Source organism: Wyeomyia smithii, chromosome 2 (assembly GCF_029784165.1).
Source record: "Wyeomyia smithii strain HCP4-BCI-WySm-NY-G18 chromosome 2, ASM2978416v1, whole genome shotgun sequence".
Lineage (NCBI taxonomy): Eukaryota > Metazoa > Arthropoda > Insecta > Diptera > Culicidae > Wyeomyia > Wyeomyia smithii.
Window position 1 is genome coordinate 212,498,714 of NC_073695.1, and position 25,789 is coordinate 212,524,502.

A 25,789-nucleotide genomic window follows, 5' to 3' on the forward strand; every position below is an offset into this window, starting at 1 on the left:
ATCGCTTTATTGTATAGTGGACAAAGTATCGGTAGAACATTATCTCGCCTTCTACTGGCTAATGGAAAACCATATAGGAGACGGGGAACTACCAAACTACGTACTAATCTGAGTAATATCTCCCGAGATCCACGCGTTTTCCCTGAAACGATTTTAAGTATGTTAACCGCGCTGGAAGCTGATTTCCTTCTCGCCCCCGCATACTTTTTAAAATCAAATTTGCAGTCGAGGATTACTCCAAGGACCTTCATTTGTTTCACTATAGGGACCTCAATATCATCTAATTTCACATTATCTATTGTGCCCCGATGGCGGCGGTTATAGCATGCGTGAAGCAATTGACATTTGGGTACAGAGACGCGAAAACCAACCGACGATAACCATTGCATTGCACACTCTGCCGCTTTTTGAATATTTGCCCGCAGACATTTTCTATAAGCTCCAACAGCTACCAAAAGAATATCGTCTGCATAAACAAACACCTTAATATTCTTCGGTATGACTTTGAATAGAGGATTAATGGCAATCAAAAACAGAGTGACTGAAATGACGGAGCCCTGGGGAACTCCCCGAGATGTGTGGCGAACTGATGACATGCACGAGCCAACACGCACCATGAATGTTCGATCTTTCAGAAAATCTATCAAATATCGAAACATTCGACCAACTATCTTCATGTTTCGCAATGACGAAATTACCGCCGACCTATCAACCGTATCATACGCTTTTGATATATCTAATGACAGCAGTTCACAGTGTTTATTTTCTTTCAATGGGCCGTCAAGATGATTCTCTAGCTCTGCAAAATAGATATCCGCGCCAAGGCCTGCTCGAAAAGCATATTGCTTAGGATTAAGGATATTTCTTTCTTCTAATTCAAACATTAATCTTCTGTTTACCAGTCTTTCAAGCACTTTAGCAATACAACTTATCAATGAGATAGGGCGATATTCTTCTGCTCCACCCTCTTCTTTTGTTGCCTTTGGGATAGGAACCACTACCGCTTGTTTCCATGTCGAAGGGATCTTTCCTGAAGCCCACACACTGTTAAGCGTGGCAAGTAAAGATGTTTTACCCGAAAGGGGGAGATTTTTTATCAAAGGATAGCTTATTCCATCTAAACCAGTTCCTTTACTCACGCATTTACTTAGTGCCCATTCTAATTCATTTAGGGTAAAGTCTAGATTATAATTCCCATTTTCCTCGAGCTGTGTTTCATTTATACCCTGACAGTCTTGTGTTGCCAAATCATCTAGACAAGTTTGTGTGTGCGAGTTATTAGAATTTGAAACGGACATATACTGATTAGCTAACTCGTCAGCTACTATTTGAGGGTTGTCTGTGAAAGTATTATCCGTTTTTATGTGAAACCTTGGAATTCGATATCGACCCTGCAAAATTCCTATCTTTCGCCATATATCAGAAGTCGTGGAACTGGGGTTTATTCCTTCCACAAAACCTATCCAACTCTCTTTTTTAGCCTTTGCAATAATAGTGCGCGTGTTATTTCGTTCCGATCTAAAAAACTGTAACGCTGCAGGGATACGACTATCGCCTGTCTCTAATTTACGCAGGGCGCGAAGGGCCTTACGTCTTTTTTTCACTGCTGTTGCCACTTCATCGTTCCACCAAGGAACTCTCTTGCCTACAACTCTACCTGATGTTCGGGGGATACACGTCAATGCCACGTTACCGATCAAATCGGAGAGCTCTTCCGGTGTGTAACATTTTTTGGGGTTAATGATCGCATGTATTTTGAACCGATACTCATTCCAATCTGCGTTATCGAACATCCACCTAGGAATTCCTTCGCTCGGTTTGAGAGATTGTGTAGAAAATAATAAAATCGGAAAATGATCGCTTCCATTCAGATCGTCAGCTACACACCAACGAATGTTAGTATTACGGTCTGAGGTTATAGACAAATCTACTGCAGACTCTGCGCCATTAGCCAAACTGAGAAAGGTAGAGGAACCATCGTTCAAAATATCCAAACAATATTTATCTACTGCTCTGATAACTATTTTGCCGCGAAAATCGGTCACACTACCACCCCAAATCTCTGAATGGGCGTTGAGATCACCCATTATTGTGAAAGGCCGTGGGAGCTGATCTACTAATTGGAATAACTCTTCTTCCAAACCATTATTTTCATGCGAAGGGGGAATATACAAAGATACATAAGTTCTTCGAGTTGGCAATTCAACGGTTACGGCGATTGCTTGTAAAGACGTTCGTAATTGAATTCTTGTGAAGGGCAAATCTTTAAGCACTGCGACCGATACACCACCCCAACCGGTAACTTGATTGGGTGGGGAGCACATGTACGAATAATCGGGAGAAAAGCTTGGGCAATTTGACGGGCAAATTGTTTCTTGTAAACAAATGACATAGGGTTTATATTTAAGTACTAAGCACGAAAGCTCCGCTCTTCTAGCACGGTAACCTCTTACATTCCACTGTAACGCTAACGATATTGGTTTTGTTGATAAATCACAGTGAGATTGTGTAAGTCTACCTGTAGCTTTGCTGTTTTTAAAACTATTGTTCACAGTATTCTTTGTATTGAAACTAGAGACTGATGCGAATGTAATGCTAAAGTGAATATATTGGCAGACTTACTGCAGGTTTACGAATCGGGTGTGTTCACTTATACAGATTGATCCTCAAGGGTTGGAGAGACGCATGTACGAGAATAAACGACACTGCTGCTAGGGGGTGGTGAGGGGAACTTACCATCGTCATGATTCTTACTGTTTTCTACGTATTTCTTCTGGGGTGGTGATAACATTCTCGGTGAAGATGGTGTTGAGTTGTCTTGTCGGCGTTTCATTGATTTGGCGTCCGTCTTGTTGTCGACTTCCATACGCGGTATTAAAGCTGAGTCAAGGTTTGAGTTCTGCTGTACGGTTGCTTCGGGCTTGTTGGAGATCGATGCGGCTGTTTTGAATTTTTTTAACTCTGCTACCTCCCTAATCATCCTTTCAAGTAAACCACGTAGTTTTGTTATTTCTTCGTCCTTTGCTTCTAACTTCTTCATCATATCGGTGTACATCGAATTTTTGGCCAATTCAAAACGGTGTTGAACCCTATTGTTTTCTGCGGGAGCTATTTTCTGTTGAGCTCCATATCTCCTTCGAGCTTCTGCAAATGACACATCTTCATCGACTTTGATGTGAACGATCGCGGTTTCTGCCATTTTGATCGCACATTCCCTCGCTCGTGCGCTATGCGCGCCATTGCAATTTACGCAATGAGCGTCAGCAGAACAAGGCACTGCTTGTTCATGCTCTTGTGAGCATATCGGACATATAGATTTAGCTTGACAATTGCGTTTGGTATGCCCGAATCGATGACAATTACCACATTGCAATGGAGATGGGTAATACGGCCTTGTCTTAGCTCTTACGTAACCAAAGTAAACAAACTGAGGAATAGTGGTTCCCTGGAATGTAACGATCATTGTAGGAGTTGGAATTCTGGTGTTTTTCTTTTTATCCCATGTAGTGAATCGTTTAATTTCGAGAACACGTTGTGGACGGAGCTCTTCTAACAATTCATCATCGGCCATCTTTATACCATAAGAACATGTTACGATACACTTTTGGATATTAAGCGTTTGATGGAATTCGACAACCACCTCCGTACCGTCAATTAGCTTCGTAAGTTCCAACAGGGTTTTAACTTGCTTGGTTTGTCTGACCTTGAGAATATAGCGTGATCCTCGAGTTTCAGGTCTGGCGTCTTCAATGTTACCGGCCACTAATTCTACTGATTTCTTGATCAAAAACGGATTGTCGGGAAGTTCGCCTTTTGTCGCTTTCATGGACAGGATTGTCAATTCACCGTTGTTCGGATCCATCCATTCCGGCAAACGCCTGTTAGCCACGCTTCCATCTACTGTTCTGGAGCCTATTGTAGTTGTGTTCGACCATTTTGTTGCAGCATTCAGGTCCGGAGGGATTGTAGCCTCCATCAGCCCCGGGGTAAACCCGGAGGCCATCAGGTAAATCGCGTAGATTCTTGGGTACCAACCACTAACCTTCCTTTCGGTACGTTCTGTGGTGAACGCTTTAGATTCTGTCCGTACTTCTTCACAAAAGATTCACAGTGTGTAGAACAATAGTTCGCTTGCCAATTATAAAGAGACAAAGAGGTTGAAAACTCGCTTTGATCAGAAGACTCTAACGCACGTCTGCTCACCACTGACGACAAAAGCGAACTGACCGTTATGTATTAAATTGTCAATAAAACAACGAAATTCTATTATCTCAAAGATTACACGACTTATTTGAACATAACTAGTGTCATACGAACGAGTCATCTCTCAAACTTGCAAATAACAAACTTCATAACAATTTGATATGTGGTTCAAAAGTTATGGAAAGAAAAGAAATTCAAAGGCTATTTAAAAATATACCTGCTTTGATCAATATATGTGGCCACAATATAATTTAAATGTGGTATCGTACCATTTGAATGTTCCCGGTATCGCACGTGATTGAATTGTTCGAAATTAAGAGTCATTTCTTTTGTTTCGCTATTTTTTGAGCATTTACATTACATCAAATTTCATATTTTATACTTCTATTACAACATCATTATTTTAGAACCCAAAAAGTGAATACACATTTATTGGATTGAAGCGTTCATGTCAATCTATTTTTACAAATAATAAGTTTGAATGAGAAAGGCTGGGTCTGACCGCTAGGTGGATTAATTTAGGTTTTTCCTTGAAGAGTTGTACTTGCTGCCTCCGTTTCAGTCTATATCGCTCCACATTCTGACGGGTGACTCTACGCAGCATTGTTGCCCGAGCTGCGTTCGTCTCATCCAAAATCTACCGACATTCTTCGTCAAACCACTCTTTACGTCGATTCGGTTGAACGTGTCCCAGGACTTCCTCCGCAGCACTGCTGATAGCTGTTTTCACGGCATTCCAGCGATCCTCTAGAGGGGCTTCTTCAAGCGCTCCCTCTTCTGGCAGTGCAGCTTCGAGCGATGACGCGTACTGTGTTGCGATGTCGTGTTGCTTCAGTCGCGCGAGATTATACCGTGGCGGGCGACGGTACCGTATGTTATTCACAGCGGATAGTTTTTGGCGTATCTTAACCATCACTAGGTAGTGATCCGAATCGATGTTAGCACCTCGATGTGATCTGACGTCGATAATGTCCGAGAAGTGCCGACCATCTATCAAAACGTGGTCGATTTGTGTTTCTGTTCTTTTCGGTGATCTCCAGATGAGTCTATGGTGGAGGCTATGCTGGAAGAAGGTGCTACGTATGGCCATGTTCTTGGAGGTGGCAAAGTCGATTAGTCTGAGGCCATTTTCATTCGTCAGCTGGTGTGCACTGAATCGTCGAATCACCGGTCTGTACTCCTCCTCCTGGCCAACCTGAGCGTTGTAATCCCCGATGATGATCTTGACATCATGTTTTGGGCAGCGGTCATATTCACTCTCCGACTTCGCGTAGAATTCGTCCTTGTCGTTATCGTTACTTCCGAGGTGTGGGCTATGCACGTTGATAATACTAATGTTGAAGAAACAGCCTTTGATCCTCAACCTGCACATTCTAGGGCTGATTGGCCACCACCCGATCATCCGCTTCTGCATCCCTCCCATCACTATAAAAGCTGTTCCCAGCTCATGTGTGCTTCCACAACTCTGGTAGATGGTGTGACCATCCCTGTACGTACGCACCATCGTCCCCTTCCAGTATACCTCCTGCAACGCTACGATGTTGAACTTGCGGGTCTTCAATTCCTCGGAAAGCACGGGGGTACTTCCTAGGAAGTTGAGAGATCGGCAGTTCCATGTTCCGAGAATCCAGTCGTTAGTCCGTTTTCGTTGCCTAGGTCCTAGCCGATTGTTCCGGTCCGTACTTAACGTTATTGCTTTCGTTGCTGTTGTTTTTTTAATGGTGCGGGCTTGCAAGGCCAGCGACCAACCCCACTATGTCACAGGAGGGCCATCGTAGTGCCATTGTTTCCTTTTCCTTTTCCATATCCTATATCTTGCTGTTTTCTGATTCCTGCATTTTTTTCGCATTATTTTGTTTTTCTGTCTCGATCTCAGCATTCGCCGTTTTTTCTTATTTTCTGGTTTTAAATTTCGTTAGTCTCCGTTTTTCTTTATTGCTTTTTATTCTTCATTTTCCTAGTTTCTGTAATTTTTTGTCACGGTTTTTGAGTTTTCTTTATTGTATGGTTTACAGGTTTTACCTTGAATTGTTCTTTTTCTTGCTTTCTGTTTCGTTTTATTACTTTTTCTCTAATTTTATTTTTCTGTTCTTCTTTTTTTGCTTCTATTGTTTCGGTCTTTTCTGTTTTTTTCTGATATTTTATATATTCTAGTTTATTTTGTTTTAATGCAACTCTTCTTCCTCTATCTTTTTTTTGTCTTACGACTACATTTAAAACATTTCAAAGCAGGCAGTGTATGTAATTAAGCTCAGGCTTAGAAAAATACCTCACTCAAACTTTTTCACATCCAACGTTGATCTCGAGCTTAGAGAGATTTAAAATTACTGTTTTTTTTAACCCTCTCCCGCTCACGAGGTTTTTCATGATTTAAAAATACTTTCCGGGCCAATTTAGGCAAAATACTGTGCAGGGTAGTTGAAATCACTGTAAAACATTGTATTTTGAAGAAAAAAGCGAATTTTGAAATGGTGCTCCAGAGCACCTATGAGCACAGCAGGGACTTTTTTAAAAACACGAAAAAAAATTTTTTGTGATAGTTTTTGAATAATTTATTCAAATACTATAGGAAATAATGAAAACAACGTAGTTTTCGAAAAAAAACTTGACTTAGTCAGTCATGATGATAAAAGGACGAATTTTGAAGAGCTAGTCATATCCGAGTTCTCCTCTTTTCTTCATCTCTGAGTTGTCATGTACCTAGATTTTGGCTTGCAGCTTTTCCCAGAAATTTCATTAAGTTTTCATTTTTGGTCCGCTTTCAATGCCTTCAGACCCACTTTCATTTCTTTCCTGGCCCGTTTTGCTGATGTCTTTACTTCTGCCTCGTTTGTCTCGGAAAAACACTTATGAACTTCATCTGGTAATGGATGTATCGCAAACATAGTGACTTCATCTTCAATGTCGCTTCCCATCTCATCAGCTTCTGATTCATTCCCTTCTAGAATCACCACGTAGTGAGAAGAACGGCCAGCAAAAATATGAAATCACATATATAGTTTATTTAAGGCCATCGGTTTTTTTGTCTCCTGTATGCCCAGTGGTGCTCTGAGGCACCATTTGAAAACTTATGGAACAAGTGAACAAGAACAAAAACTGTTAATTTTATGGACCGTAACACTCAATGAACAATAGATCTACGTAAAAGTTATTTTTATTATAAAAACGAATAACGAATGTTATATAAAAACAGTTGCTAAAAACACACATTATTTTTTATCGTAAAATTCGGACTTTCTTCTGTAGTTTTCTTGATAACAGTTAAAACATTGAATCAAGCTGACATTTGATATGCCAAGTTGAAAGTACATTAGAAATGCAAGATTTTGTAGAAAAAAATAATTCAAAATAATTTATTTTTTGTCGAGGTATGGTCATTACAATTCTTGGTGCTCTAGAGTCACCATGAGCGGGAAAGGGTTAATCTATTTTTACCATTGTAGAATCTCATGAGTAGCTGTCGTAGTTGTGTTAGTTTTTCAGTATTTACATCGAAAATTGTGAATTTTGGCCTTCTACTGTTAGTCTAGATAAATTTCTGAAAAAAAGTAAATAAATACCGTCAGCTTTTCTTTTGTTTCTATTTTGATCTTTCTTAATTTCTTAATCTGTCTTTTCACATTTCTGCAGTTTGACTGGTTTTATGATTTTCTTACTTTGATCTTCTGTTTTACGGATTTTAAGTTGCTAAGATTTTTATATTTCCCTTTTTTTTATATTTCGTTTTGTATTTTGGTCTTTTGTTTCAATTTTTTGTCTATGGGTCATTCCATACGAAGTGTACATGCCACTTGGACTCGACCATCACAGATTTTGTTCAAAGTTGGGGGAATTATTCATCTACTGTCACTTTGGAAAAATCCCAAATTTGGTGTCAATTGGAATACCCCCCGCTCTGTGGGACCCCTCTTTTTATTGCAAAGTCGCGCAATTTTTGTCAAAAATCTCTTTTTCTTTTTCTTACAATTCATAGATGTCCGAAAAATACTGATAAATGATTTTTGAAGAAATTAAACCAAAGAATCCATAAAAAATATAAGTTTTAACCGGAAGTGTTGCCAGATAAATTATTTTTGTATTTGAAAAATAAATTATCATTTTTCAGCAAATGCAGCCATTTTGATTTTAAATTTGATAATTTCATCGTGTTCCTTGGAAATTTTCACATAAGAAACAACTATCATCCCAAGGTAATATGAGCCAATCTCGAGATATAACATTTCTACGAAAAAAGTTGTAAATTTCGTAGTTATTTTATTTTATAATTTATAGACGTAAGACACCCGAAAAATAGTGATAGGTGAATTTCAAGGAAAATAAACCAAGGAATCCGAAAAAAAATATTGTTTTTGCCCGGAAGTGTTGTCAGATAGATTATTTTTGTATTTTAAAATTAAATTTGCATTTTTCGGCCAATGCAGCTAATTTTATTCTAAATTTGATGGTTTCATCGTGTTTCTCAGAAAATTTTACGTAAGAAGCACTTACCACTCCGTGGTAATATGAGCCAATCTTGAGATATAACATTTTTACGAAAAATTAATTACGAAATTCAGAACTATTTTCGTAAAAACGCTATATCTCGAGATTGGCCCATATTACCACGGGGTAATAAGTGTTTCTTGAAATTAGCTGCATTTGCCGAAAAATGCAAATTTAGTTTTGAAATACGAAAATAATTTTTCTGGCAACACTTCTGGTCAAAAATTTTATTTTTTCTGGATTCCTTGGTTTATTTTCTTCAAAATTCACCTATCACTATTTTCCGGGCGTCTTACGTCTATAAATTGTGAAAAAAATTAATTACGAAGTTTACAACTTTTTTCGTAAAAATGTTATATCTCGAGATTGGCTCATATTACCTCGGAATGATAGTAGTTTCTTATGTGTAATTTTCCAAGGAACACGATGCAATTATCAAATTTAAAATCAAAATGGCTGCATTTGCTGAAAAATGTTAATTTATCTTTCATATACAAATACAAATTTTCTTCAAAAATCATTTATCAGTATTTTTCGGACATCTTACGTCTATGGATTGTAAGAAAAAGAAAGAGATTTTTGACAAAAATTGCGCGACTTTGCAATAAAGAAGGGGGTCCCACAGAGCGGGGGGTATTCCAATTGACACCAAATTTGAGATTTTTCCAAAGTGACAGTAGATGAATAATTCCCCCGACTTTGAGCAAAATCTGTGATGGTCGTGTCCAAGTTTGTGCTTTTTCGTGGTCACTTCGTATGGAATGACCCCTATTGTTTCCTATTTCTTGTTTTATGTGCTTTTTCGATTTATGTATTCTTTCAATTTTTTTTGCATTGGTTTTGCGCACTTTATTTTGTTTTTTCCTTAATTTTTGTACTGTTTCATTTCCATTTTTTATTTTCAGTGTTTTTTCTTCTCTATTTTTTATGTTCACGTTTTCCTGACTTTATTCGGTACTTGATTTTTGCGTTTTACATCGTTTGTTTTCCTGTTTTTTCTTTCTGTTTCATACTTTTCCGTTTTTTTATTACATTGTGTTGGAGTATTTTCATTTTCGCTGTTTAGTTTTTACTATAGTTTTTCTTATTCTATCCAGTTTTTAATTTTTTTCTCGTTCTCGTTTTTCTGGTTTGCTTATTTTCCAGATTTTTGTTTTTTTTTTGTCAACAATATCTGTTGGTTTTTTTTTCGTGTTGGTTTCATTCTAAAAGATTTGCCTTTTCAGTTTTAACACCATGCCGATTCGTCATGCATTGGCAATGAATATAAACAAATCGCAAGGTCAATCATTGAAAGTATGTAGAAACAATTTAGATTTGCAATGCCTTCAATGTTCAAAGTTAAAAGACTAAAGGGAGAAAAATTATAGGGACATAATTTGCCAGGTCAGCTAGTTAGAAATAAATGTGTGACATAAAAATTTTGATTAATATGTCTGACGCTGCTGCATGCAGTACAGTGCAATCTGCAAGCATTTCGAATCGCATTTATTTCAGTCAGCTTTCATCAGCACGTGCGATGCGCTCGTACTATCGCACTATCTGATCTCAAGCTTCTTTTCGCTCATAAAGCAAAACTGCAAACAGTCGAGAATCGTACGAGTTGGCGAAGTCAGTGGCTGGATGTCTGATGATTTTGCTCATAATCGTCGAATGATGGATGTCATTTTTCTAAAAATCGTGTTGAATTTAGCTGGTATAAATTAATTATGTACTCGTTTTTTTTATCTGTAAAACACATACATATTAGCGCTCTTTTTGTCGGAAATTTTTTATTACCCGCTTGTTATTAGCGTACATCCATTAATGCTTATCAGTTTTCAAGAAAACACAGGCACATGCAAACTTTCATGAAAGCTGAAATCGCGCACAGTTGTATTATATCATACTTGACTGTTAGTAGCATCGGCTTGCTCACCTCACACGACTCAACCAATTAAAAGAATGAAATAATAACTAGTTTAGTTTATATTGCTTCTAAAGAAGCTTGCGCGCGGAATTGCGTGGAGCGGATTCATTGATCGATCGACTAATAAAGTAAATGTGTCGTACAAGATTGATAAAATGTCCAACATATTATATACATTTTTTTATTGACTGTCAAACATCTCATTTTGTGTTCATGTCTAAGTTTGCCTTATTCTAATAATATTTTCACTAGCTAAATTTAGGTTGCAGCAGAAAACCAACCCGAAAAAAGCGATTCCCACAAATCAAATTGAACTGAAACTCTCGGGGGACGACAGCAGCAGCGTTTCGTTTATTTTCACGGAATGCAACAAGAAGGCACGAACGTACAAGACAGAATTTCTCGTTTCGAGTTATTGTCAAGGCCATGCAAATTTCATTGACCAAATAAAATAGAAAAAAAATCTTTGGCACGTGCCTAATCGCGAAAAACCCGTTGCACCCACCAATTAATATAATCTTCAGGGTTGGTTTGAATCCTCTGCTATCTGGGCTGAGCTTCAATGTTATCTTCTTGTAGAAAGCGGTGGTGAAGCTAAGGTTAGAATTAAATAGAAATATTGGACTCAATTCCGTATTTCGTCAATCAAAAAAAAATTAAAATGAAACATAGAATTACTCTAAATATATGAGTATTTTAGTATTTTTAATATTAAATAGATAACATATTGAAACATATTCCACTATCCTTGTTATACCTTACAGAAGTGAGGCCGCCTTCGAAAAAGGGCACACCGGTGGTAGTGGAGTTTAGCATATTCGTCGTGGACATTAACTCGATCAATGTGGAGGACATGGATTTCAGGTAACCCGAAACTGACAGACTAATACATGATATCTAATAACGAAAGTTTCCTCCTTTCTTCCCTCGCATTTCCAACAAACGTACATTCCTGCAGAGTAGATATGTTTGTGCACCAGAAATGGGTTGAGTCGAGGCTGGATCTGCATGACGACATCTTCGAGGATGGTGATGACCACGTGATACTTCCGCCCGAGTTCTTCGACAACCTCTGGCAACCGGATCCGTACTTTCTGAACTCAAAAATTTCAGGTTCGTAGTTTGTATTTTTTTTTCTTTCATCCTTTCATCACTCAGTTGCTAGAGTGCCAGGTCAACTGCCGTATGTCAGATGTCATCTCATTGGTATCGTTCCAGAATTAATGTGTGTTATTATGGGAATTAGGCGTGCATGATTTAAATATGATTGTCTTTCAACTGTAAATATGTCATCGCTATGGTAGTTTCCGTAGCCAGTGGGTTCAGTACAAGCACTTCAGTTTGCTTTTGTGATTTTATGTTGGTTTTCCAAAAAGGCTTGCTAGAAAATAATAAAAACTTTTGGTCAAACTCCTATACTAAAAAAATATATTCATGCTTCATTTTTTTATTTTTTTATTTATTATTCTGCAACAGACATTAAACGTCGTCAATTTGGTCTTACAGATCCCAAGCAGCGAATAAATTAAACTTGTTTCGAATATTTCAACACACGAATAAAAGCATATTAACGAAAAAGTTTGTCCACACAAAATGCACGCCGCACTGAAAACTCTCGGTTTTCCATTTCTTAGTGTTTTGAGCCACCATCACGAACGATAATTATCCTTTGTTTAGGACATCCGTGCCAGGAAGTTGTGACAAAAGTTTACCCTTTGCAATTTATTCGATCCACTTTATTCGTGAGTCAAATATATTTCAATTTTTTTTTGTTCTGAGCAAATTGAACTAGGATTGCTACCTCATCGGGGCTCAAAAATTTCTAGTCAAAAACTTCTTGTGAAACAGTATTTTGTAACCGTACCCAATAATTGTTGATGCCCTGTTTTTGTTTACATCGTTGCAACTTATAGGTCACTTGTGACGAAGCCCAATGGACATCAACTGTATTTTCAATGAAATGCAATAGAAACTCAATTGTAAAATAGAAAAATTTACTTTTTAGTATAATTTTCGTTGTCGTAGTCAATTGTTTAAATTATTCATTTATTACTGTTACGTTATTTATCTTTGGACATGTTTTCTGTTAATATTGAACTGTTTACCAACAAACGCCCTACAGTAACGAAAATATTTTTCTAGCAAACCTAGCGCATTACCGCACCTTGCACCCACCATGTTAGCGTTTTCGATTTCTTAAACCCGTTTCCGTTGCGCTTTCCAGCGAATGAGTGTGCATACTCCACCTATGTTATCGCAATCGTTACAAGTTCTAAAATAAAGTTACCAATCTACTGCTGCTACTTCGCTTACCCAGAAGAGGAAATAGCCCTACATCGGAATCAACCATAACCAACCGGAACGGGAAATGCTATCAGGGAAAAGTCAAAAATAAACAAGCCGCACACATCCGTGGAAATCCATTCCGCCGCAAGCCTTCGGTGAACAGCCGAAGAACCATGCATGAAAATGAGAGTGCACTTTTGGTTAATGCCCATAAACGAGGCACTGTTGTGGTCCTTATATGGATTGGAAACGATTGCAATCGTTCGAGTATGTGTATATAACTATGCATATGTGTGTTTTTGTGTACATAAATACATAACTTTAAACTTGATTTTAATGCGCCACAGTCATACGCGTACTTGGCCATGTCCGCCGGTATTCCAGCCGATGAAAGCTATCGATAACCTTTACCTTTACAAAAGTTTTCTTGCAAATTCCTGGTCTTGCCCTGCTCCAAAGTCGAACCGATTATCTTACACACGTGAGTTTCCAGGGCCATTTCGAGTGAGTTCAGCTTGCCAATGTTTGTTTTATTGTTAAAATTTTTGTGTTTCAATTTGTTTCGATTTTGGAATGCTGTTAAATTGGTTTTTAAAAGTTCGATTGTGTTTTCAATTCCTTGAGCAATGGCTAAGTTGCAAAATTATTGACCCAACTCAGGGATCGATAGCTCCTGCTGTTTTCCTGTTCGAACTACGCTAATACTTAGTCTGCAGGTTTCACCAATAAAGTTCGCGTAACCGATCCCGAATAATTGCCTCGATTTGGAAAGCTCGCATGGCAGCGCAAGCAAGTAAATGTAATGTTCCTTGTTGATTTGATTCTAATTTGATTGGTTTTCACTCTCTCGTTCTCAACATTTTGCATTTCAGTTCATTCGTCTCTCCATGTCAAATAAAAAAAACACACACAAGTGCGCAATCCATCAACAGCAATTGGCACCAACTTTCTAGCAACTAAAACAACAAATCAAGCGCAATTTTCCTCACTGATCCACTTCCACATTGTCGCCCCAATTGCAATCAACCACAAATCAAACCCGCGACAGATATCCAAACCAACCCAGATACAAACAAGAATCAAATCCAAAACTGAACAATTTTTGCAGGTCAATCATTTATAAATGAAGGTATTAATAGGGTTTTGTGTGGCAAAAGCAGTTGTATGACATCGATGCGTCAGCAAGGTGAGTAAAACTATTGTTTTTTTCATTTGTTTTGCAAACGAGTGTGAACTATTATTGATTTTTGGTCACACTGCAGTTTTAGTTTTGTTTTTCTTTTTACTGCTGACTGCAAAACCATGTCATTATTTTCCACGGATCGTTTCATTTTTGTATCCACCTTCTATCGACATAAAAATATTTTTCCACCCACCCCATTTTCTGTCGATATTTCGGTTGTGTGTGATTCCTTTGTCGGATTACCTTTATTTTGCACAAAATAAAAGTCAGTGTCTGTTTCCGGTTAGAAATTGCACGTGATTGCACGTCACTCTACTGGTGGTAAATTGTTGCTATTTGTTTCCGCTGGTGGTTAGTCGGGTTATTCCTAGTGCATTGTATTCAGTTGAACGTAGTTAATGTGTGTGTTTGTGTTTGTTCAACTATTTAGGATTATTATCTCACATGATTGCGTAGCTGCACTGGTTTGGTACTTGTAATGTGTTCGCAGTATCATATGGAAGTCACTATTTTACTGGTAATTGATATTCTTGTTTACAAAAATTGTAAAATTCATTAAATAAATCGACATAAGATATAACTTAACTTAGAGGCATTATCAAAATTAAAAAGTCCTTGCCAAGTTTTATTTCATGAAGGACCGCAATAATGTTTCAACTTGTAATAGATCTTGCTCTAGTTTCGCTTGCTTCGGAGTCGATGACCGAATACATGGCTTGACATGAAATGGTAATATTGTACGTTGAATCTCGGAGTTTCATATTTTTTTATAGATGTAGAGTAATAATTTAAACAAATATGATAGAATTTCTGTTTGATCTCTTCATGCATTACCTTGGTCGACAACAGCGAAAAAAGTTGCCCTAAAGCTCAAACAAGTTACCCTGAACAGATTATAGTTTTTAGTAAATTTTAATGCTCCTAGTAAATGCAAAAGTGCGTTTAAGTGAGTCAGAGTGTCGCACAGAAAGAACTTTGACGCTCTGCTTTCAGCTTTTTACATGTTGTTCATGGATGAAATTAGTTTAGTTGTCAATATGTAAATTATTGAAATAATATAGTTTCCCTGATAAAGACACCAACAGGTGTCGAAAAGTTGGACAAAATCAAATAATTTGTTTTAAAATTAAGGACCGCTGAGCCGAAATATCCCGATATCAATTTAACGGTCGATTCCCAGTTTACGTTTACGTTATTTGATTGGAAATTTGAAATGATCGTTTTTTGTAGCGATGAAGCTGGGTTCCAGTGTTACGTCTGTTGGCCTGTGGTTTGTCTTTTGTGGCTGTCCCCGGTTGTTTCACACAGATTATCAAATGCTCGAACTCATTGATAGAGTTGAACTAATTGGTTGTTGAAACCAGTGACCGTTTTGGGATTGGTACTCCATACCTGGTATGAAGTTGAGAGGTAATTTCCGAAGAAGTTGAACCTCGATGAAGCAAGAGCCTCGAAAAAGCGAAGCAAATGCGCTGAGCTCCCAGGTTCAGTGTTGTGTGAGTATTGCAATGCACTCCCAGACTAGTCTGGAAACACATGTGACAGAGTTCAATGCCAGGAGTGCAGTCCGACTGTCTGGAATGATTCCGATTTTAGCATGTCAATAGTTGCGCTTCAGACATATCGTAGCACAGATTTATATTGCGTATACCTCTGCTTAAAAAACGGTCGGCCACTTACCCGAAGGGATAGTGGCCTTTATACCTGGTCCGTAGATCCCTGATTCAGTCTGAAATCCGATTTTTGAGCCACCCGTAAAGAAACATTACTTACCTTATCGGTCAGCTCCAGGCCGAAGTGTCCCTTGCTGTTCGAAGAAGTCGTCTCCATTCAACTCGGTTCATGGCTGCAGCTCGCCAGCCATGTCGTCTGCGGAGGCCCCGCAGGTCGTCTTCCACTTGATCGAGCCACCTTGCTCGCTGCGCGCCCCGTCGGTCGCCTTGTTCCAGTCGGGTTGTTATCAAGAACCATTTTCACCGGGTTGTCGTCCGACATCCTAACGACATCCCAGCCCACCGTAGTCTCCCGATTTTCGCCGTTTGAACGATGAGTGGTTCTCCCAGCAGCTGATGCAACTCGTGGTTCATCCGCCTCCGCCATGATCTATCTTCCATCTGCACTCCACCACAGATGGTACGCAACACCTTTCGTTCGAAAACCCCAAGGGCGCGTTGGTCCTCCACGAGCATAGTCCAGGTTTCGTGGCCGTAGAGGACTACTGGTCTGATCAGTGTTTTGTAGATGGTTAACTTCGTGCGGCGGCGGATTTTATTCGAGCGGAGTGTCCTCCGGAGTCCAAAGTAGGCACGATTTCCTGCCATAAGGCGTCGACGAATTTCTCTGCTGGTGTCGTTGTCAGCAGTCACCAGTGAGCCCAGGAACTCGTCTACCACCTCGATTTCATCACCGCTAATATGAATTCGTGGCGGGAGGTTGACACTGTCTTCTCTGGAACCTCTTCCTCTCATGTACTTGGTCTTCGATGCGTTTATGGCCAGTCCAATTCGTCTGGCTTCAGCCTTCAGTCTGATGTACGTCTCCGTCATCTTTTCAAGGGTTCGTGCTACAATATCAATGTCATCGGCGAAGCCAAAGAGCTGAACAGACCTTCTAAAAATCGTGCCACTCGTGTCGATACCAGCCCTACGTACCACACCTTCCAAAGCGATGTTGAATAGCAAGCACGATAATCCATCACCTTGCCGTAACCCTCTTCGAGATTCGAAGGGACTCGAGAGTGTCCCCGAAACTCGAACTACGCACATCACCCGATCCATCGTCGACTTGACCAACCGTGTCAGTTTATCCGGAAAGCCGTATGCATAATCTGCCATAGCTGGTCTCGAACGATTGTGTCGTATGCCGATTTAAAATCGATGAACAAGTGATGTGTGGGCACGTTATACTCACGGCACTCCTGTAGGACCTGCCGTACCGCGAATATTTGGTCCGTGGTGGCGCGGGCACCCATTAATCCCGCTTGGTATTGCCCCACGAATTCCCTTGCAAACGGTGATAGTCGGCGGCACAGAATTTGAGAGAGTACCTTGTAGGCGGCGTTCAGCAACGTGATTGCGCGGTAGTTGCAGCAATACAACTCCAGTGTAGCGCCTTAGCCAGTGATTCACCACCGTGTTTTAACAGCTCGCTGGGGAGTTGGTCAGCTCCAGCGTTGTTTTTCAGCACGGCCGATCTCCTCTCTAACCTCCTGGAGGTCAGGGGCTGGGATTCTGTCGTCATCTGCGCGTACACCGAGATCTACTACCACTCCGTCGTCGTTCTCTGCTACATCGCCATTAAGGTGCTCATCGTAGTACTGCTTCCACCTGTCAATCACCTCACACTTGTTCGTGAGAAGGTTGCCGCCCAGGTCCCTGCACATGTCGGCTTGTGGCACATAGCCTTTGCGGGAACAGTTCAGCTTCTCGTAGAACTTTCGTGTGTCATTCGCACGGTACAGTGCCTCCATCGCCTCGTGATCTCGATCTTCCTCCTGGCGCTTCTTCTTCCGTAAGACCGAGTTTTGCCTGTTCCGTGCGCGTCGGTAGCGCTCCATGTTCGCCCTTGTTTGGTGTTGCAGCATTCTCGCTCGTGCTGCATTCTTCTCTTCCACTAACTGTTTGCACTCGTCGTCAAACGGCGGATGGGTTTCGGCATTTGTGAGAATCAGTCTAACTCCAATGATGGTTGTAACAATTCTGTTTATTTCATTTTAAGTTTACAATAATGAAACCTTCAGTTGGTTTTCCTTTATCTTCTTAAACATACATCGGTTCTATTCAAATTGCGCTTAAGCTTTCGTTCCAATAGGAATCGATTATAATTAGTCTACTTAAGGGAAAGAGAAAGATATATTTGTATTTGAGAAAGATATAGTTGCACGCTACGCGGAGCGCTTGAGTTCCTGAGCGTGGTGAGTGCTGCTTGTAAGAATTAAAATGTAGGTTAGTAACGATATGTGAAATGCGAGACGTTGCACTTCTTGGCCTGCTCAATGTTTACGTTCGGCTTAAGAGTTGCATCGACTCATGCTTCTCACGGTGCATGTTATTTATGAAATGTGGATAATATGGTATGGAAAGATGTTGTGAGGTTTGTCACTTCAAGTGCTTGTGAAATGTATTGCTTGAAGTCGTATTGAAATGAGGATGGGAAAGTTGTCTGGAAAATGTTGTAAGGAATTTATGACTAAGACTCATGTTCGATTGGAAGTGTGAAATGATTTGAATAAGAGCGAAGAGCTCGGGTTTACAAATAATGAATGTTAATAGGTTACATGTAGACTTATCGTGGGAAAGGATAATAGCTAACACAGCACAGTCTCTTCTCCTGTTCGGAGCCATAGTACCAAGCGCCGCTACAGCAGTACTACCTATGGCTGATCGAATGTCCCTCCAGCCATCTTCAAGAGTAGCTGTGCCAAGCTGCTCTTCCGTTGGTAATGCTGCTTCCAGCTGCTGCGCGTACTCCCGTGCAACCTCGGCGTCCCGTAGTTGCCCGATGTTTGGTCGCGGTGGGCGACTTTGACGCGTGTTTCGCACCGTCGAAAGTTTTGAGCGCATGCATACTGCAACAAGGTAATAATCCGAATCAATATTCGCACTGCGGTAGGTGCGAACGTTGATGACGTCAGAGAAGAATTTACCATCGATTAGAACGTGGTCGATTTGGTTCTCCACTTGTAAGTCAGGTGATCTCCAGGTGGCTTTGTGGATGTCTGAAGACACCTATATGCTAAAACGTCGAAAAAGACTTTTGTCCGTCTTTTTTTAGTTTGATCCCACTGTGAGCCGGTGTGCAAAAAAGCGCCACCATCATTACGAAGTCTCACATGCTTCTATGTTTTGCGGACGATATCGACATCATTGGTATCAACTGTAGAGCAGTGGAAGAGGCCTTCGGACCTCTCAAGAGTGAAGCTGTGAGAATAGGACTTATCATGAACTATACCAAGACAAAGTACATGGTGGCTGGTAGAGAGCGTGGTAGCCCGTCGGATGTTGCGGTGGCGATTGATGGGGAAACATTTGAAGTATTCGACGAATTTATTTATCTGGGCACATTGGTGACGCCCGACAATAAGGTTAGCCCTGAGGTAAAGAGACGAGTAGTGGTCGCAAACAGGGCCTTTCACGGACTACGTATCCAGCTAAGATCTCGCAACCCGTACAAAACTTGCATTCTATAAGACACTGATTCTCACGGTGGCCCTCTATGGCCATGAAGCATGTTCGGCGAATTAAGCGTAGAATTTGCGTTCAATATTTGGCAGTAAACTAAAAGATAGTGTTTGGCGCAGATGCATTAATAGTATCCTAAGACCGAGTGATACTGCTGTCACCACAAAGGAAAGTGAAGTAATTGATACTTCAAAGCTTATCAATAAGTCGCACATCTCCGTGTAAAACCTACCGTCTTGACCTTTTTTCCTATGTTTTCGTACAAAAATCAGATTCGGATTTGTAATCCGGAAAAATGTAAATCCAAAATTTTGAACAATATATTGATTGTTTTAATGTTCGATTTGAAAATACATTAGCTGTTTAGATAGTTTCTTGAACCGTTGAAAAAGTTTCAAAACAACAAATATTGATCAGATTATTTCATAATATGTTGCAGGTGCTGCTTTTTTTGAAAGGTGGCGGGGTAATCTGCAAACAGACACGAATCCAACTCAGGGTTTGGGTATGAAACTAGGAGAGTGATGCTGGGGTAGTTACACTTCCCCAGACACCTACTCGACCTATTCTGGACCCACTTAAACCCATCCAGTCTCCAAGCCTTAATCTTTACGGGACGATGGTTAGGTATTACGTCGGGGAGCGGCTTTTGTGCCTGATGCACCCTCTTTACTCTTATAACCTCCTAGGTTACTACCTGGAAACTGACAATTAAATAACACTGGCGTGTTGGTGGTTGACCCACAACACACGTTGCAGCTCCAGGATAATTTGAGAATCGGCTGTAGTAACCGCGCTCCAGATGTCCGGGTCGTCGCACATCCTCCGAACTATGTTGCCCTGAGTAGTGCCTGGCCCGCTCACTGCTATCATGTCGCTCCTCGCACGTACAAAACGAAGAAGACGTGCTCAGCAGTCTGTTCCGCACCACGCACTTGGGACACAGGGGGACTCAGCCTGTGCCTGAAGCAACCATAGCCTGACAGGATTTGTGTCAGTTGAAAGTTCACTTTGCCACGGTGCCTCCCGACCTAATCGGATACCTCCTGCTTTTACCCATGCTGAGCAACCTTAAGCTGAACAACTAAAGCCCTTGGTCTCCCCGGGATCGCCGTTAGGCATTACTTCAGGAAGAAGGCCAGTCGTGCTTTTTGCACTTACCTCTACGGGTAGCAGAGCAGCCTATACAGGCCAGTTAGTTAATCGCTAACTAACTGGGGCACATCAATGGGTTCCCGTCGATTGGTACCCTGCAAAATACTAACGATCTGTGGTGCGGCCTTGATGACCGCATCCCAGATTTCCCTATTCTTGCACATCCTACGCACAATGTTCTCTGGCGTCGTGTCCGTCCCACTTATTGCCAGCATTTCGTACCTTATCCGCTCGAAACGCGGACATGTGAAGAACACATGCTCCGCGTTTTCTTCCGCACCCGTACAAGCGGGCACATAGGAGACTCGGCGTACCCGAACCTATGCAGGTACTGGCTAAAGCAGCCATGGTCTGACAGGATCTGTGTCAGATGGAAGGTTACTTCCCCATGGCGCGTATGATTCCAGCACGCTAACTCTGGAATGAGTCGGTGTGTCCATCTACCTTTCGTAGTGTTGGACCACTCCCGCTGCCACCTGGCCATTCAAGATGACCGTATGGTGTTGCGTATACCCCTCGTGTTGCGTTGGTCGAAGCACTCTACATCCTCTTTGACGATGATGCTGATGGGCATCATGCCAGCCAGGACGCAAACCGCCTCGTACGACACTGTTCGGTATGCGCACGCGACCCTTAGGCACATTAGCCTGTACGTACTCTCGAGTTTGCCGCAATGGCACGAGGTACTCAATACCTTGGACCACACTGGTCCTCTATACCTGAGTATGGACGTGGTCACGCTAGCAAGGACTTTGCGTCTGCTGCTACGGACCGCCGAGCTGTTTGCCATCATGCGAGATAGCGCTGCCACAGCCATGTAAGCTTTCTTGCAGGTATAATCGACGTGGCTCCTGAACGTGAGCTTGTCGTCGATCATAACCCCCAGAAGCTTCAAGGAGCGTTTTGAGGCGGTAGTGCATGCACCAGCACTGATCGATGCCTCCTGCTCCGACTTTCTGTTATTTACAACAATAACTTCAGTCTTATGGTGCATTAGCTCCAGTTTCCTGGAGTGCATCCAGTCTTCCACTACGCGTATGGATAGCGCGGCCTTTAACTCTACCTCTCTAATTGACTCGCCATAGACCTCAAGAGTTATGTCGTCGGCGAAGCCCACGATCACCACCCCTGGAGGGAGTGTTAGTTTTGACACGCCGTCATACATGGCATTCCACAGTACCGGACCTTGCAGTACACTTGCGGTAACTGGAACGCTTTTCTGACCCTCGTTTGTGTTATACACTAGCACTCGATTCTGAAAGTAGTTACCCAGAATCTTGTACAGCGGCGTCGGTACTCTGAGACTCTGTTGCGTTAAGGCTATGGAGTCCCAGCTGGCACTGTTAAACGCGTTCTTCACGTCGAGCGTGACGATCGCGCAATAACGAATGCCGCTCCTTTTGCGTTGGATTGCAACCTCAGCCGTTCTGGTGACGGAGAGAATTGCATCCACCTTGGACCTACCTTTTCGAAAACCGAACTGGTTGCTTGATAGACCGTTCTCACTTTCTGTATGTTTCACCAGTCTATTGAGGATTACCCTCTCAAGCACCTTGCCCGCCGTGTCCAGCAGGCATATTGGTCTGTATGCCGATGAATCACCTGGTGGTTTCCCAACCTTCGGCAACAGCACCAGCCTCTGGCGCTTCCACACGTCCGGGAAGAGGCAGTCGTCATGGCATTTCTGCATGACCGCCCTGAACAACCCCGGGGCTTCTTTGATGGCCGTCTTGATGGCCAAGTTCGGGATTCCGTCTGGTCCCGGTGCCTTGCCTACCTTCAGGGAGTTTGCGATCTCGATCAATTCATCGTTAGCCAAGTCTAAGTTGAGCTTTGCCAAAGCTTCCAACAAGACCTGGCCCCTCTGATTTGTACAGCGACTTCCCCACTCGACAGGCCAAGCGTTGAAGGCTTGATCGACCATCTGTGCGAACGTTTCGGTAGACCAACTTGGCGGAGCATAGCAACTGCAGTAGAATACTCCATCCACTTTGGCTATAACGTACCCCTCTCTGGAGGTCGACACAATCTCCTGAACCGGGGACCTGCCTGTCGTGAAAATGGCCGTCCTCACAGACTTGTCCGATACCCAGTTACCGTTTCCGGTTGGGATGCGGTATGGGTCCGAGACGATGGCCACGTCCGACAACGACTCAGCAGCTGCTTGGTGTAGCAACTGCTGCGCCGCTTAGCAGTGGTTCAGGTTTAACTGTATCACCCTCAGGCCTGCGGCTTAGTAGCCGGCCGTGCAGCCGGACACTTGGGGCCTCCCATGGCGTGTTTGGCGTCCCGTTTACCGGTGCATACCAGACACTTGGGAGGTGCACCGCAGTCCCGTGCCTTGTGGCCATAAATTGGACCTGTCGGGCCCTTTGCACGACCAGGATTTATGCCCCCGCTCAAAGCACCTGAAGCAAACGTCAGGCTGTTGGAAGGTGCCCAGAAGGCAGACCGACCAACCCATCTTCAACGTGGCCTTCTTCAGGGCCTTGTTACCCTCCGCTAGTAGAGCTTTATGATAGCAACCTGGGTGCCGGCCGGGCCCCTGCGGTGACAAACTGCCTCCGCGGTCACTACCACTCCACACTCTCGCTCGAAGGCTTGTGCTATGTCGCACCCTTCGGTGATCTCGTCCCGGTTTTTAAGCGGGAGAGTCACTTCAGGAGTGAGGGCTCGGATTTGAACCTCCTCGCCTAGCACTTCCTGGGCCGCCTTTTTATAGGCACAGCCCTTGCCCTTTGCCTCTTTGCGGAGTTCAAGGATTATCTCGCCAGTGCGTGACCGACGAATTGACCTGACATCCGCACCGAGGTCTTTGAGCTTAGATTCGCCTCTCATGGCCTTCAAGACTTCAGCGTATTTAGACGCATCCGTCTTGAAAATGAGCGCGTCACCCTTACTCTGCCTGTTCGCCCCTTGCGGCTTCTTTTTGCGATCGCCACGCTTCACACGTCGTTCCCGCTTCTGCCGCTTTTTGTCCACCACGGTGGTCCAACCCGTGGCTTCGCCGTTTGTCGGTTCTTTGCTCAGCTGGACTGACGGGCCAGCTTCCTGGCTGTCACCGAACAACCGCCTTCGTTGCTTCCTGGAGGGCCGACTCCCCCGGAGAGCCTCTCGCACGTTTGTCAGTCGGTTCAGTTGAACAGACTTCGGAAAACGATGCCGCAGCTGTTTGTGTGTATTTAGACACAGCTGCAGCACTCCCGTTTTTAGGCTGGTTAAGCCTTGCCTCCAGCGCGAGTGCCTTGCTTTCGGCATCGTTAGCCCGTTTAAGGGCTTGCGAAAACTCGGATTTCGCGCTGCAAATGTTCATACGTAGGAACAAAAGACATTGCTTCAAATCTTTCGATATGTTGCTACGTTCGTCCCTGAACTTGAGTATTTCATCAAGTTGTACGGACACAGCCTCTATGCTTGGGAACTTGTTCGTGTGGCTTTCTACCGCAGGGAGTAGCATAGCCCCAGATATCTGTTCCCGTTCTTTGGCGGTTTTAGGTGTTTCCACCTTGCCGCCAGTCTTCGCCGTTCCGGTTGGTGCTGGCTTAGGCGTGGCCGCCTTTGCCCCAACTCGGAACTCCCCTGTCGGTGTCGCAAAAGGTGTACCAACCTGTGCGCCGCCTTTACCGGCATCCGCCAGTCTCGGTGGAGACCGTGCGATGCCTGGCAAACGGGTTTACTAACCCGTCCGCCCCATCCACTACCTTCACCTCCTCGTCAATCTTGAAAAAATTCATTGTTGTTAATAGGGTTCCCCTTTCAGCCTCTATCCTTGGTCATGATGGAGTGGTCGCCTATATGGTCCCATGGTGGCCAGGCCCGGATTTGAGGGGGGGCATAGGGGGCAAATGCCCCGGGCCTCCCGATTCAAGGGGCCCCCCTAATCCTGGGGCGACCTTTTTTTTTTGCTCGTCACCTTCCAGAACGTTACCTCTAAATATTTTAAGAAAAGAGGGCCTCACAGACAAATTTGCCCCGGGCCTCCCAGCGTCTAAATCCGGCCCTGATGGTGGCCCATGCCGGAGCAGTGAGGTCATGGCCAGTGAAGGTCGTCATAGCCCCTCATGAGCAACCATGTCGCCTCCCGACCGGCGTAAGTCAGGAAAGGGCATCTGATCCCACTCCTGCCTGATTCCCATCGGATATCTGATACCTCCTGAATAAGTCAGTGTGTCCATCTACCCATCGTGGAATTGGACCATTCCCGCTGCCATCGGGACTTCGAGCATGAGCTACCGGTTCCTCGTATGCTCCTAGTGTCCGTTGGTCGAAGCATTCTCTGTCCTCCTTAATGGCGATGCTGATAGGCATCAGGCCGGACAAGACGCAGATTGCATCGTATGACACTGTACGGTACGCACTCGCACATGAGCCTGTAGAGTGTAGGTACATTCCAGTTTTCCACGGTAATTGTTAGTACATAGAGCTTCGGACCACACTGGCATACCATACCTAAATATGGACGAAAGCACGCTGGCAAGAAGTTTTCGCTTGCTTCCAACTTAATACCCCAAATTGCGTATCTTCTGATAAAGTAGGTAGTTCTGTTAAGGTACAGTGATAATTTAAATTTTCAGTAAAATCTATTAAGTCTAGCAGTAACTATAGTGATTTTAGTGATTTTGACGGTTTTTTGAAAAAAAAAAAAAACTCGTCCAGGGCCGTCTTACCCCATTTGGCACACTCTAGAAAACGCCATATTCAGATATTTTTTCTAGCGATGCTGAGAAGAGTAGGGTGACCCTGAAAATCGCCAATTTTTAAAAGAAAAATACATTTTTTTTTCGTCATGTTACCTCTTTACCGTATATTGTGGCCATGCGTTTTGAAGTACTCTTAGGGTAAAATAATACCACAAATTTTTAGAAAAATCCATCAAGTCTAGTAGGAGTTATTGCACTTTTTAGTATTTGGACGTTTTTGGACATATCATTTTAAAGGGCCGTTCACCCCACTTAACCTCAATAAAAAAAAAATGAAATTTTGCAAAACTTCCTACCTTAAACAGACAAACGAACGCTGAAAATTTCAGCTCAATCGGAGAACATCAAAACAACATGCGGTTGCGCCTCTCGCAAACTGGCTCTCAAGCTTAACCTTTTCTGCTGGAAGTTCTAAAGCTCTGACATTGTATTGTTGTAAGCAACTTACTTAGACACTCATCTAATTGCCGTTTAACATAAAAATTAATCATGGTTAAAGTGTATTTTTTGTACCTAATAAATCTGGCATCAAAATAATGTGCAATCGTTTTAAGCAACAACAAACTTTTGAAGGTATGTATCGAATATAATCATTGATATTGTGAAATACTAGTGCTTATTTCGGTCAATCCGTCACCGCTTGCAATTATTGCACATTACCGGTGTTGGATTTTGTATACGAAATATAAAT

General features: G+C 42.5%; 1 protein-coding gene across 8 annotated transcripts in view; it reads left to right on the plus strand.

Annotated features, from left to right (window-relative positions):
• LOC129721196 (glycine receptor subunit alpha-4) overlaps positions 1-25,789 on the plus strand; it is a 91,732-nt gene that overhangs the window by 61,798 nt on the left and 4,145 nt on the right. For 6 of the 8 annotated variants that reach the window (XM_055673476.1, XM_055673477.1, XM_055673478.1 and 3 more), the window contains exons 4-6: positions 11,359-11,458; positions 11,553-11,707; positions 13,989-14,066. In XM_055673476.1, the coding sequence (XP_055529451.1) occupies positions 11,359-11,458; positions 11,553-11,707; positions 13,989-14,066 (333 nt within the window). The remainder of the gene's footprint in view (positions 1-11,358; positions 11,459-11,552; positions 11,708-13,988; positions 14,067-25,789) is intronic. The other 2 variants (XM_055673483.1, XM_055673482.1) reach the window with 2 other exon arrangements.